The sequence below is a fragment of the Coregonus clupeaformis genome, chromosome 1 (assembly GCF_020615455.1).
Source record: "Coregonus clupeaformis isolate EN_2021a chromosome 1, ASM2061545v1, whole genome shotgun sequence".
In the NCBI taxonomy this organism is placed as follows: Eukaryota; Metazoa; Chordata; class Actinopteri; order Salmoniformes; family Salmonidae; genus Coregonus; species Coregonus clupeaformis.
In genome coordinates, this window is record NC_059192.1 from 2,284,890 (window position 1) to 2,297,810 (window position 12,921).

At 47.4% G+C, this 12,921-nt stretch overlaps 1 protein-coding gene across 1 annotated transcript in view; it reads right to left on the reverse strand.

Annotated features, from left to right (window-relative positions):
- LOC121581341 overlaps positions 1-12,921 on the reverse strand; it is a 200,333-nt gene that overhangs the window by 99,078 nt on the left and 88,334 nt on the right. The window contains exons 4-5 of the mRNA XM_045223699.1: positions 889-997; positions 182-231 (exon numbers count right to left, since the gene is read on the reverse strand). Of these exons, the coding sequence (XP_045079634.1) occupies positions 182-231; positions 889-997 (159 nt within the window). The remainder of the gene's footprint in view (positions 1-181; positions 232-888; positions 998-12,921) is intronic.

Genomic DNA, 12,921 nt, shown 5'->3' on the forward strand with positions numbered 1-12,921 from the left:
CTGATTCTATTCGCTGAGTCTTTGCTTTGAGTAGATTAGGTGGTATTTCTGAAATATAAACACATCGTGTTTTATAATTATAATTGCGGCAGCTTTCGGTTTCGTGCCATTGCCACCCTGAAGGCTTTTTTTTTCTTATTGTTTTTTTTTTTCCTTCTTTTTTTCTGATTGGCTTTCTTACCTTCTCTGGAAAGTTTCCATTCTGGTCTTTGGACTGTGGCATGTAGGACGCTGTGAGAGGAGAGAGAGAGAGTGGAAGAGGAGAAAGCTCTGTTCATTTTTAGAATCATGTCACAAGACAGGAATGTTGTGAGGTGCTAAACACTCTTTTAAGGTTTTTAGAGAGTATCGGTTACAGTAACACTTCACGTAGACTGGTGTGTAACACAAATGTGTTGGATGTTATAGGCAGGATATCAGGTCACATTTTTACATTTTTTAAATTTTTTTGTCATTTAGGAGACGCTCTTATCCAGAGCAACTTACAGTTAGTGAATGCACACATGTATTATTATATATATATAATTTAAAAAATTTATACTGGCCCCCCGTGGGAAACGAACCCACATCCCTGCCGGCCAAACCCTCCCCTACCTTGGACGACGCTGGACCAATTGTGCGCCGCCCATGGGTCTCCCGGTCGCGGCCGGCTGCCACAGAGCCTGGACTCGAACCAGGATCTCTAGTGGCACAGCTAGCACTGCGATGCAGTGCCTTAGACCACTGCGCCACTCGGGAGTCACAAACTTGGGGTTCAAACAGTATTTGTTTTCTTTCAAATACTTTAGCTGTGCATGCTTGATTTTTGCCAATGGAATAGTCCCAGAAGTGCAAACCCCAACCCCAGGTCTGGTCATCAATAACACACTGTATAACTGGAGACCTCACCAACAGTGATTCGTCGTTGTCGTGGTAAACTGTCCCCCTCCTGGGCGTGGTCAGGGCTCTGTGGGACAGTCATACTAGCGGTCCTGCCCAGACGAGCTGCTCCAGGTTTCTACATGGACATCCAGATACAGACTGTTATCCAAACAGACAATACAGTGAGAGCATACATTTCTTAGTGCCTTCATAAAGTATTCACACCCCTTTACTTTTTCCACATTTTGTTGTTGCAGCCTGAATTTCAAATGCAGTACATACAATTTATCCCTGGCCTACACACAATACCCCACAATGTCAAAGTGGAATTATGTTTTTAGATTTTTTTTACAAATTAATAAAGAATTAAAAGCTAAAATGTCTTGAATCAATAAGTATTCAACCCCTTTGTTATGGCAAGCCTAAATAAGTTCAGGAGTAAAAATTTGCATAACAAGTCACATAATAATCAGTTGCATGGACTCACTCTGTGTGCAATAATAGTGTTTAACATGATTTTTAAATGACTACCTCATCTCTGTACCCCACACATACAATTATCTGTAACTTCCCTCAGTCAAGCAGTGAATTTCAAACACAGATTCAACCACAAAGACCAGGGAGGTTTTCCAATGCCTTGCAAAGAAGGGCACCTATTGGTAGATGGGAAAAATAAAGCAGACATTGAATATCCCTTTGAGCATGGTGAAGTTATTAATTACACTTTGGATGGTGTATCAACACACTCAGTCACTACAAAGATACAGGCTTCTTTCCTAGTTCAGTTGCAGGAGAGGAAGGAAACCACTCAGGATTTCACCATGAGACCATTGATGACTTTAAAACAGTTACAGAGTTTAATGGCTGTGATAGGAGCACATTGTAGTTACTCCACAGTACTAACCTAACTGACAGAGTGAAAAGGAGGAAGCCTGTACAGAATACAAATATTCCAAAACATGCATCCTGTTTGCAACAAGGCACTAAAGTAATACTGCAAAAAATGTGGCAAAGCAATTAATTTTTTTTCCTGAAAACAAAGTGTTATGTTTGGGGAAAATCCAATAAAACACGTTACTGACTACCACTCTCCATATTTTTAAGCATAGTGGTGGCTGCATTATGTTACGGGTATGCTTGTAATCATTAAGCACTGGGGGGGGATGCAAATAGTCCGGATAGCCATTTGATTAGCTGTTCAGGAGTCTTATGGCTTGGACCTAGACTTGGCGCTCTCGGTCCTCCTTTTCCTGTAGTACACAATCATCTCCTTTGTCTTGATCACGTTGAGGGAGAGGTTGTTATCCTGGCACCACATGGCCAGGTCTCTGACCTCCTCCCTATAGGCTGTCTCATCGTTGTCGGTGATCAGGCCTACCACTGTTGTGTCGTCTGCAAACTTAATGATGGTGTTGGAGTCGTGCCTGGCCATGCAGTCATGGGTGAACAGGGAGTACAGGAGCGGACTGAGCACGCACCCCTGAGGGGCCCCCGTGTTGAGGATCAGTGTGGCAGATGTGTTGTTACCTACCCTTACCACCTGGGGGCGGCCCGTCAGGAAGTCCAGGATCCAGTTGCAGAGGGAGGTGTTTAGTCCCAGGGTCCTTAGCTTAGTGATGAGCTTTGAGGGCGCTATGGTGTTGAACGCTGAGCTGTAGTCAATGATTAGCATTCTCACATAGATGTTCCCTTTGTCCAGGTGGGAAAGGGCAGTGTGGAGTGCAATAGAGATTGCATCTTCTGTGGATCTGTTGGGGCGGTATGCAAATTAGAGTGGGTCTAGGGTTTCCGGGATAATGGGATAATGGTGTTGATGTGAGCCATGACCAGCCTTTTAAAGCACTTCATGGCTACAGACGTGAGTGCTACGGTTCGGTAGTCATTTAGGCAGGTTACCTTAGTGTTCTTGGGCACAGTGACTATGGTGGTCTGCTTGAAACATGTTGGTATTACTGACTCAGTCAGGGACAGGTTGAAAATGTCAGTGAAGGCACTTGCCAGTTGGTCAGCACATGCTCGGAGTACACGTCCTGGTAATCCGTCTGGCCCTGCGGCCTTGAGAATGTTGACCTGTTTAAAGGTCTTACTCACATCGGCTACGGAGAGCGTGATCACATAGTTGTCCGGAACAGCTGATGCTCTCATGCATGCTTCAGTGTTGCTTGCCTCGAAGCGAGTACAGATGTGATTTAGCTAGTCTGGTAGGCTTGTGTCACTGGGCAGCTCGGGGCTGTGCTTCCCTTTGCAGTCTGTAATAGTTTGCGAGCCCTGTCACATCCGACGAGCGTCGGAGCCAGTGTAGTACGATTCAATCTTAGTCCTGTATTGACTCTTTGCCTGTTTGATGGTTTGTCGGAGGATATAATGGGATTTCTTATAAGTGTCCGGGTTAAAGTCTCGCTCCTTGAAAGCGGCAGCTCTACCCTTTTGCTCAGTGTGGATGTTGCCTGTAATCCATGGCTTCTGGTTGGGTACGTACGGTCACTGTGAGGACGACGTCATCGATGCACTTATTGATGAAGCCAGTGACTGATGTGGTGTACTCCTCAATGCCATCGGAAGAATCCCGGAACATATTCCAGTCTGTGCTAGCAAAACAGTCCTGTAGTTTAGCATCTGCGTCATCAGACCACTTTTTTATTGACCGAGTCACTGGTGCTTCCTACTTTAGTTTTTGCTTGTAAGCAGGAATCAGGAGGATATAATTATGGTCAGATTTGCCAAATGGAGGGCGAGGGAGAGCTTTGTATGCGTCTCTGTGTGTGGAGTAAAGACAGTTTTTTTCCTCTGGTTGCACATTTAACATGCTGGTAGAAATGAGGTAAAACGGATTTAAGTTTCCCTGCATTAAAGTCCCTGGCCACTAGGAGCTCCGCCTCTGTTGAGCGTTTTCCTGTTTGCTTATGGCCTTATACAGCTCATTGAGTGTGGTCTTAGTGCCAGCATCGGTTTGTTGTGGTAAATAGACAGCTACGAAAAATATAGATGAAAACTCTCTTGGTAGATAGTGTGGTCTACAGCTTATCATGAGATACTCTACCTCAGGCGAGCAAAACCTCGAGACTTCCTTAATATTAGATTTCGTGCACCAGCTGATGTTTACAAATATACACAGACCGCCACCCCTTGTCTTACCGGAGGCGGCTGTTCTATCTTGCCGATGCAGCGTATATCCCGCCAGCTGTATGTTATCCATGTCGTCGTTCAGCCACGACTCGGTGAAACATAAGATATTACAGTTTATAATGTCCCGTTGGTTGGATATTCATATTCATGATCGTAGCTTATCTATTTTGTTATCCAATGATTATACGTTGGCTAATAGGACTGATGGTAGAGGCAGATTACCCACTTGCCGTCTGATTCTTACAAGGCACCCCGACCTGCGTCCCCGATATCTACGTCTCTTTCTCCTGCGAATGACGGGGATTTGGGCCTTGTCGGGTGTCTGAAGTAAATCCTTCGCGTCCGACTTGTTAAAGAAATAATCTTTGTCCAGTACGAGGTGAGTAATCGCTGTCCTGATATCCAGAATCTCTTTTTCGGTCATTAGAGATGGTGGTGGACACAATACTGTACATTATATATATATATATATATTGTGATGTCACGAGAGGCTGTGTCCTGGAGGGACGTTACATCCCCCTGAGGTGGCTGCAAACCCAGACAGCTATGGCTCCATCTGCTGGTATGGTCGGGAACTCCACCCCTCTATGGCCAATCTTCCCACGCAGCTGAAACAAATCAGGAGCTGATGAGCTGAAGGTTTGGGGAAGGGAAGAGACACACTGAGGGAGTGTGTGGGGGGTGAAGAAACACAGTCTCCAACCTGGGCTCTCTGGAGGACAAGAGTGCTGCACGTCCACTTCCATGAGGAATATAAGGATTTGGAGATACTTACCTTTGGGAAATACTCACCTTTGGATATATGCACCTGTGGAAATACGTGAGAGACATTTGGAAGGACTTTTGCTGGGTTGGCCACTAGCTGCAACGTGGACTACAGTAAGGCTGGGGAAAAGTTATCTGAGCGAGTGAGAATTATGATTTTGGATGTGGAAGAGACATCCCTGAACTGTTAACCCTTAAAGAGCCACAAGAGAACAGAATTTTGTTATATTTTCGTTAATTTCCCAAGACCTATAATAAAATCCTTGTTTTGTTTGAACCTTGTCTCCTTGCACTACTTGAGCAATCCCGCTGAAAGCTGTGTAGCCTCTCGTGACGTCACAGATGGTGGAGAATACGGGCACGCTCAAGCGTTAATAGTGCATGTCAGAGGAGGATACCGAAGGTTTGATCACCCAGTTTTCCAAGTTGGCCGTAGGCTCCCCGCCGACTGAAATGGAGGACATATTGAAAGCCCTTGTTGCTGGCCAGCAAGCCCAGATGCAAGCAAACGTGGCTCTCTTGGAGGAGCAAAAGAAAGCCAACCTTCTGAAGGCAGAGGAATTGCAGTTGCAGAGACAGAGGGTTGTCCAAAATACCCGCCCAATAAAGGCAAGTGACTTTATATCTAAGATGGGAGCTACCGATGACATTGAGGCATACCTGCATGCATTTGAGGCCACGGCCACTAGGGAAGCCTGGCCCAAGCAACAGTGGGTTGGTATGTTAGCCCCCTTTCTAACCGGGAATCGCTGAATGCTGTCCGGGACCTGGGCCCTGACCAGGTTACTGACTATGATGCCCTGAAGTCTGAGATCCTCAGCAGATATGGACTCACAAAGTTTGGTATGGCCCAGCGCTTTCACAGCTGGACCTTCCAACCAGACCAACCTCCTCGGGCGCAGATGCATGAACTGGTCCGAATCGCAAGGAAATGGCTGGATCCGCAGAGGAATACAGCAGCGGCGGTGGTGGAGGCCGTTGTGGTGGATCGTTACCTACGCGCCCTGCCTTATGAGGCAAAACGGTTCATCAGTCAACAGGCCTTGACCACGGCGGATCTGACCGTGGAAGCTGTGGAAAAGTACCAGGCCACAGCGGAGATGCTGAATGCTTCCCGAAAAAGACCCCAGGAGTGCGGCCCCACCACAAATGGGAAGAACCCGTCCAAAGGACCCCCAAGGTCTCGAACCCAGCCACGTCAGGACTTATCCCGGCTCCAGGGGGAGCCAGAAACCAGGCGGGTCCAAGAAGAGTACACCAGGAGGGGGAAACTCGACAGTGTTACCGGTGTGGGGAGATGGGACATATCTCCTGGCAGTGTGGGAAACCAGCCGATGAACCTATGCCCACTGCGGAGTCCTCCAGCTCAGCACCCACACACCGTTTTGCCTCACTCTTGGGAGTCGTAGATGGCGGCCCAGATCGACCCCCCACCTGCCCGGTAACTGTGAATCACCATGATGTGGAGGCCTTACTGGATTCTGGTAGCCGGGCCACCCTGGTGCGTAAGGATTTGGTGGGCCCAACGTGTCTGACCCCGGGGAAAGTCCTCCCAGTTTCCTGTGTCCATGGGGACACCAGAGAATACCCCATTACTGAACTTACAATGACCAGCACACGGGGAACCATACACACGACGGCGGGGGTGGTTGATTCCCTCCCCGTCCCTGTCCTAATTGGACGAGACTGCCCAGCCTTTTACCCACTCTGGAGAGAGTCTCAGGAGAGGATAACCCGAGTACCTCGGAAACGGAGAGGCAAGACTCATCCTGGGAAGGCTCCGGTGCAATCCTCCGAGTTACTCACTCCCGCCCCGGGCTCTGATAGGGATGGCAGGTGCCCAGACCGACACCGAGACTGGTCCGGATACGGGAGAAGAGAACGCAGCCCAGGAAAGTGCTCCGTTCTCCAGTGAAGAAGACGTCCCAGGCACCCAAGAGCTTCCCCCTCTCACAGGCCAGTATGGTACGGCTCAATTACAAGATCCTACTCTTGCAAATGCCTTAAGAAATGTGCAGGTATTAGAAGGTGTAGTGTTAGGTGATAAGACAAACCCTACTTACCCCCATTTCGCAGTAAACCGGGGGTTAGTATATCAGATAGTCAGGAAAAATGATGAAGTGCATGAACAGCTCCTCGTGCCACAGCCCTATCGGGCCACAGTACTCAACCTAGCACACACACACCCGTTAGGGGCCCACTTGGGGGTAGAGAAGACTAAGGAAAGAATCATGCAACGTTTCTTTTGGCCAGGAGTACACAAAGAGATAGAGAACTACTGCCGTAGTTGCCCTGAGTGTCAGCAGGTTGCGCCAAAGCCCACATATAGAAACCCGCTCATTCCCTTGCCCATTATCGAAACTCCTTTTGAGAGGATTGGATTAGACATAGTCGGGCCCTTACCGAAAAGTTCCAGGGGACATCAATACATTCTGGTCATTCTGGACTATGCATCCCGGTACCCGGAGGCCATTCCGCTGAGGAAGGCTACATCCAGACAAATCGCCAAGGAGCTGTTCCGTCTCTCAACTAGTCTGGGAATCCCAAAAGAGATATTGACGGACCAAGGGACTCCATTCATGTCCAGGGTGATGAAAGAACTCTGTGCTTTACTGAAAATCAAACAGCTGAGAACCTCGGTCTACCACCCCCAGACAGATGGCCTAGTCGAACGTTTTAACAAAACACTAAAATCCATGCTGCGGAAAGCGGTAGGGGAAGATGGGCGCAACTGGGATCAGCTGTTACCATACATATTATTTGCGGTGAGAGAGGTACCTCAGTCTTCTACTGGTTTTTCACCCTTTGAGCTCTTGCTTTCCTACAGACCCAGAGGACTGCTCGACATCGCCAAGGAGGCCTGGGAGGAGCAGCCATGCCAACAGCGGACACTGATCGACCATGTCGGGGCTATGAGGGAGAGAATGAAGGCCATCTATCCCATGATGCGGGAACACCTGGAGGCCAGTCAGCGGCAACAGCAAGCCTCCTACAACAGATCTGCTCAACCCAGGGAGTTTAAGCCGGGGGACAGAGTGCTGGTCCTGGTGCCAACCGTTGAGTGTAAATTCCTGGCAACCTGGCAAGGACCATATGAGGTCATTGAACGCATGGGAGAAGTAAACTACAAGGTGAGGCAACCAGATAAAAGAAAAACTGAGCAGATTTATCATGTTAACCTTTTAAAGAAGTGGCACGCCAGAGAGGCGATGTTCAGCTGTCTACCCCCCACAGAGACCAAGGAACCGGGCGCGGGAAGAGGTTCAGCTGGGTCCAAATCTGTCCCCACATCAACGACAGATGGCCCTGGAACTCGTGGAGCAGAACCAGGATGTCTTCTCCTCCCTTCCCGGTCACACAGAGGTGGTCCAACATGAGATCCGCACCATGCCTGGCCGAACGGTAAACCAGCGCCCGTACCGCGTGCCAGAGGCTCGTAAAGTGGTTATACAGAAGGAGGTAAGGAAGATGCGGGAGTTGGGAGTAATCGAAGAGTCCCACAGTGCCTGGGCAAGTCCCATCGTACTAGTTCCCAAGCCAGACGGTTCAGTACGATTTTGTAATGACTATCGAAAGTTGAATGAAGTGTCTGAATTTGATGCATACCCAATGCCTCGTGTCGATGATTTAATAGACTCCTTGGGGCATGCTCGTTTCCTAACCACTCTTGATCTCACAAAAGGCTACTGGCAGGTGCCCCTGACCCCGGCGTCCAAGGAGAAGACAGCCTTTGCCACCCCCGGGAGGGGCTCTACCAGTATACCCGACTTCCGTTTGGTCTCCACGGGGCACCTGCCACGTTCCAACGCCTGATGGATCGAGTCCCTTGCGCCCCCACAAGAGGTGCGCAGCGGCTTATTTGGATGATGTTGTTATACAAAGTCCGGATTGGGCCAGCCACATACCCCGGGTACAAGCGGTGCTGGATTCGCTCAGGGAAGCAGGGCTCACGGCAAACCCGAAGAAGTGCAAGCTGGCCTTCAGTGAGACAAACTACCTGGGGTACACCATTGGGCGGGGGGTTGGTCAAACCACAGGAAGCCAAACTGCGGGCCATACAGGACTGGCCGCAGCCCATCACCAAGAAGCAAGTAAGGTCATTTTTGGGCCTCGCTGGCTACTATAGACGCTTTATTGCAGATTTTGCTACCATAGCTGCACCGTTGACGGAGCTGACGACCAAACGCCACTCACGAATGGTGAAGTGGAACCCTGCGGCGGAGGCGGCTTTCCTCAACCTGAAGCGAGCACTCTGCTCCAGTCCGATCCTGGTGGCACCAGACTTCAAGAAGGAATTCATTGTCCAAGCGGATGCTTCGGAGGTGGGTCTGGGTGCTGTCCTCACCCAGGCACATGACGGTGAAGAACATCCCATTCTCTACCTAAGCAGAAAGTTACTTCCAAGAGAGAAGAACTATTCAACGGTGGAGAAAGAATGTCTGGCTGTAGTCTGGGCCCTGGAGTCCCTTCGGTTCTATCTCCTGGGCCGACGTTTCATGGTGGTATCTGATCACGCCCCTCTGCAGTGGATGGCCAAGAACAAGGAATCAAACAGTAGAGTAACCAGATGGGTTTTTGAGCTTGCAACCGTTTAACTTTTCGGTTGTCCACAGGGCTGGCAAGCACCACGGCAATGCGGACGCCCTCTCCCGGCGTGATGCCTTCTTCGCTGCCTTTACCCGACGAGGACGTCGGTCCCGAGGAGGGGGATGTGTGATGTCACGAGAGGCTGTGTCCTGGAGGGACGTTACATCCCCCTGAGGTGGCTGCAAACCCAGACAGCTATGGCTCCATCTGCTGGTATGGTCGGGAACTCCACCCCTCTATGGCCAATCTTCCCACGCAGCTGAAACAAATCAGGAGCTGATGAGCTGAAGGTTTGGGGAAGGGAAGAGACACACTGAGGGAGTGTGTGGGGGTGAAGAAACACAGTCTCCAACCTGGGCTCTCTGGAGGACAAGAGTGCTGCACGTCCACTTCCATGAGGAATATAAGGATTTGGAGATACTTACCTTTGGGAAATACTCACCTTTGGATATATGCACCTGTGGAAATACGTGAGAGACATTTGGAAGGACTTTTGCTGGGTTGGCCACTAGCTGCAACGTGGACTACAGTAAGGCTGGGGAAAAGTTATCTGAGCGAGTGAGAATTATGATTTTGGATGTGGAAGAGACATCCCTGAACTGTTAACCCTTAAAGAGCCACAAGAGAACAGAATTTTGTTATATTTTCGTTAATTTCCCAAGACCTATAATAAAATCCTTGTTTTGTTTGAACCTTGTCTCCTTGCACTACTTGAGCAATCCCGCTGAAAGCTGTGTAGCCTCTCGTGACGTCACAATATATATATATATATATACAGTGGGGGAAAAAAGTATTTAGTCAGCCACCAATTGTGCAAGTTCTCCCACTTAAAAAGATGAGAGAGGCCTGTAATTTTCATCATAGGTACACGTCAACTATGACAGACAAATTGAGAAAAAGAAATTCCAGAAAATCATATTGTAGGATTTTTAATGAATTTATTTGCAAATTATGGTGGAAAATAAGTATTTGGTCACCTACAAACAAGCAAGATTTCTGGCTCTCACAGACCTGTAACTTCTTCTTTAAGAGGCTCCTCTGTCCTCCACTCGTTACCTGTATTAATGGCACCTGTTTGAACTTGTTATCAGTATAAAAGACACCTGTCCACAACCTCAAACAGTCACACTCCAAACTCCACTGTGGCCAAGACCAAAGAGCTGTCAAAGGACACCAGAAGCAAAATTGTAGACCTGCACCAGGCTGGGAAGACTGAATCTGCAATAGGTAAGCAGCTTGGTTTGAAGAAATCAACTGTGGGAGCAATTATTAGGAAATGGAAGACATACAAGACCACTGATAATCTCCCTCGATCTGGGGCTCCATGCAAGATCTCACCCCGTGGGGTCAAAATGATCACAAGAACGGTGAGCAAAAATCCCAGAACCACACGGGGGGACCTAGTGAATGACCTGCAGAGAGCTGGGACCAAAGTAACAAAGCCTACCATCAGTAACACACTACGCCGCCAGGGACTCTAATCCTGCAGTGCCAGACGTGTCCCCCTGCTTAAGCCAGTACATGTCCAGGCCCATCTGAAGTTTGCTAGAGTGCATTTGGATGATCCAGAAGAGGATTGGGAGAATGTCATATGGTCAGATGAAACCAAAATAGAACTTTTTGGTAAAAACTCAACTCGTCGTGTTTGGAGGACAAAGAATGCTGAGTTGCATCCAAAGAACACCATACCTACTGTGAAGCATGGGGGTGGAAACATCATGCTTTGGGGCTGTTTTTCTGCATAGGGACCAGGACGACTGATCCATGTAAAGGAAAGAATGAATGGGGCCATGTATCGTGAGATTTTGAGTGAAAACCTCCTTCCATCAGCAAGGGCATTGAAGATGAAACGTGGCTGGGTCTTTCAGCATGACAATGATCCCAAACACACCGCCCGGGCAACGAAGGAGTGGCTTCGTAAGAAGCATTTCAAGGTCCTGGAGTGGCCTAGACAGTCTCCAGATCTCAACCCCATAGAAAATCTTTGGAGGGAGTTGAAAGTCCGTGTTGCCCAGCGACAGCCCCAAAACATCACTGCTCTAGAGGAGATCTGCATGGAGGAATGGGCCAAAATACCAGCAACAGTGTGGTTCACCTTGTGAAGACTTACAGAAAATGTTTGACCTGTGTCATTGCCAACAAAGGGTATATAACAAAGTATTGAGAAACTTTTGTTATTGACCAAATACTTATTTTCCACCATAATTTGCAAATAAATTCATTAAAAATCCTACAATGTGATTTTCTGGGAAAAAAATTCTCATTTTGTCTGTCATAGTTGACGTGTACCTATGACGAAAATTACAGGCCTCTCTCATCTTTTTAAGTGGGAGAACTTGCACAATTGGTGGCTGACTAAATACTTTTTTCCCCCACTGTGTATATATATATATATATATATATATATATATATATATATATATATAGGTATCTGTTTTTTATTTGTAATACATTTGCAAAAAAGTCAGAAAACCTGTTTTCGCTTTGTCAATATGGGGTATTGTGGATTGATGAGGAATATACTTTTTTTAATCCATGTTAGAATAAGGCTGTAACGTAACAACACCAAGGGGACTGAATACTTTCCGAAGGCACTATATATTACCATTTGTATATTAGCATAGTATATATATATTCATGCTACCAGTCTTTTTTCAGCCCTGTTTACATGTACTGCATATCCTACTACCAGTCACTTTTTATGTATAAACCTACATCAACCACTCCAGTACCCCTGCACATTGAATAAGGAACTGACACTGACCTGTATATACAAACCACTCCAGTACCCCTGCACATTGAATAAGGTACTGACCTGTATATACAACCACTCCAGTACCTCTGCACATTGAATAAGGTACTGACACTGCCCTGAAGTCTGAATAATATTTTTCAGGAATGTTTGTTCCAAAGCATGTGATTGATTACTCAGGTCTAAGTCCGTTCAAGGGCGACTATCTTCTTTATTCTACCTGGATGCTGTACTAGAGCTATCAGAAACGTTGAAACTCAGGGCTGCCATAAAGCACTTGGACACGTCATAACTCAGGGCTAAAAACTGCCATAAAGCACTTAGACACGTCATAACTCAGGGCTAAAAACTGCCATAAAGCACTTGGACACGTCATAACTCAGGGCTAAAAACTGCCATAAAGTACTTGGACATGTCATAACTCAGGGCTAAAAACTGCCATGAAGCACTTGGACACGTCATAACTCAGGTCTAAAAACTGCCATAAAGCACTTGGACACGTCATAACTCAGGGCTAAAAACTGCCATAAAGCACTTGGACACGTCATAACTCAGGGCTAAAAACTGCCATAAAGCACTTGGACACGTCATAACTCAGGGCTAAAAACTGCCATAAAGCACTTGGACACGTCATAACTCAGGGCTAAAAACTGCCATAAAGCACTTGGACACGTCATAACTCAGGGCTAAAAACTGCCATAAAGCACTTGCACACGTCATAACTCAGGGCTAAAACTGCCATAATGAACTTGGACACAACTCAGAGCTTCTGCCATCTAAACGATTCATACTGAGCTTCAAGTGATAACTACGATTGGAAAACTGGGATA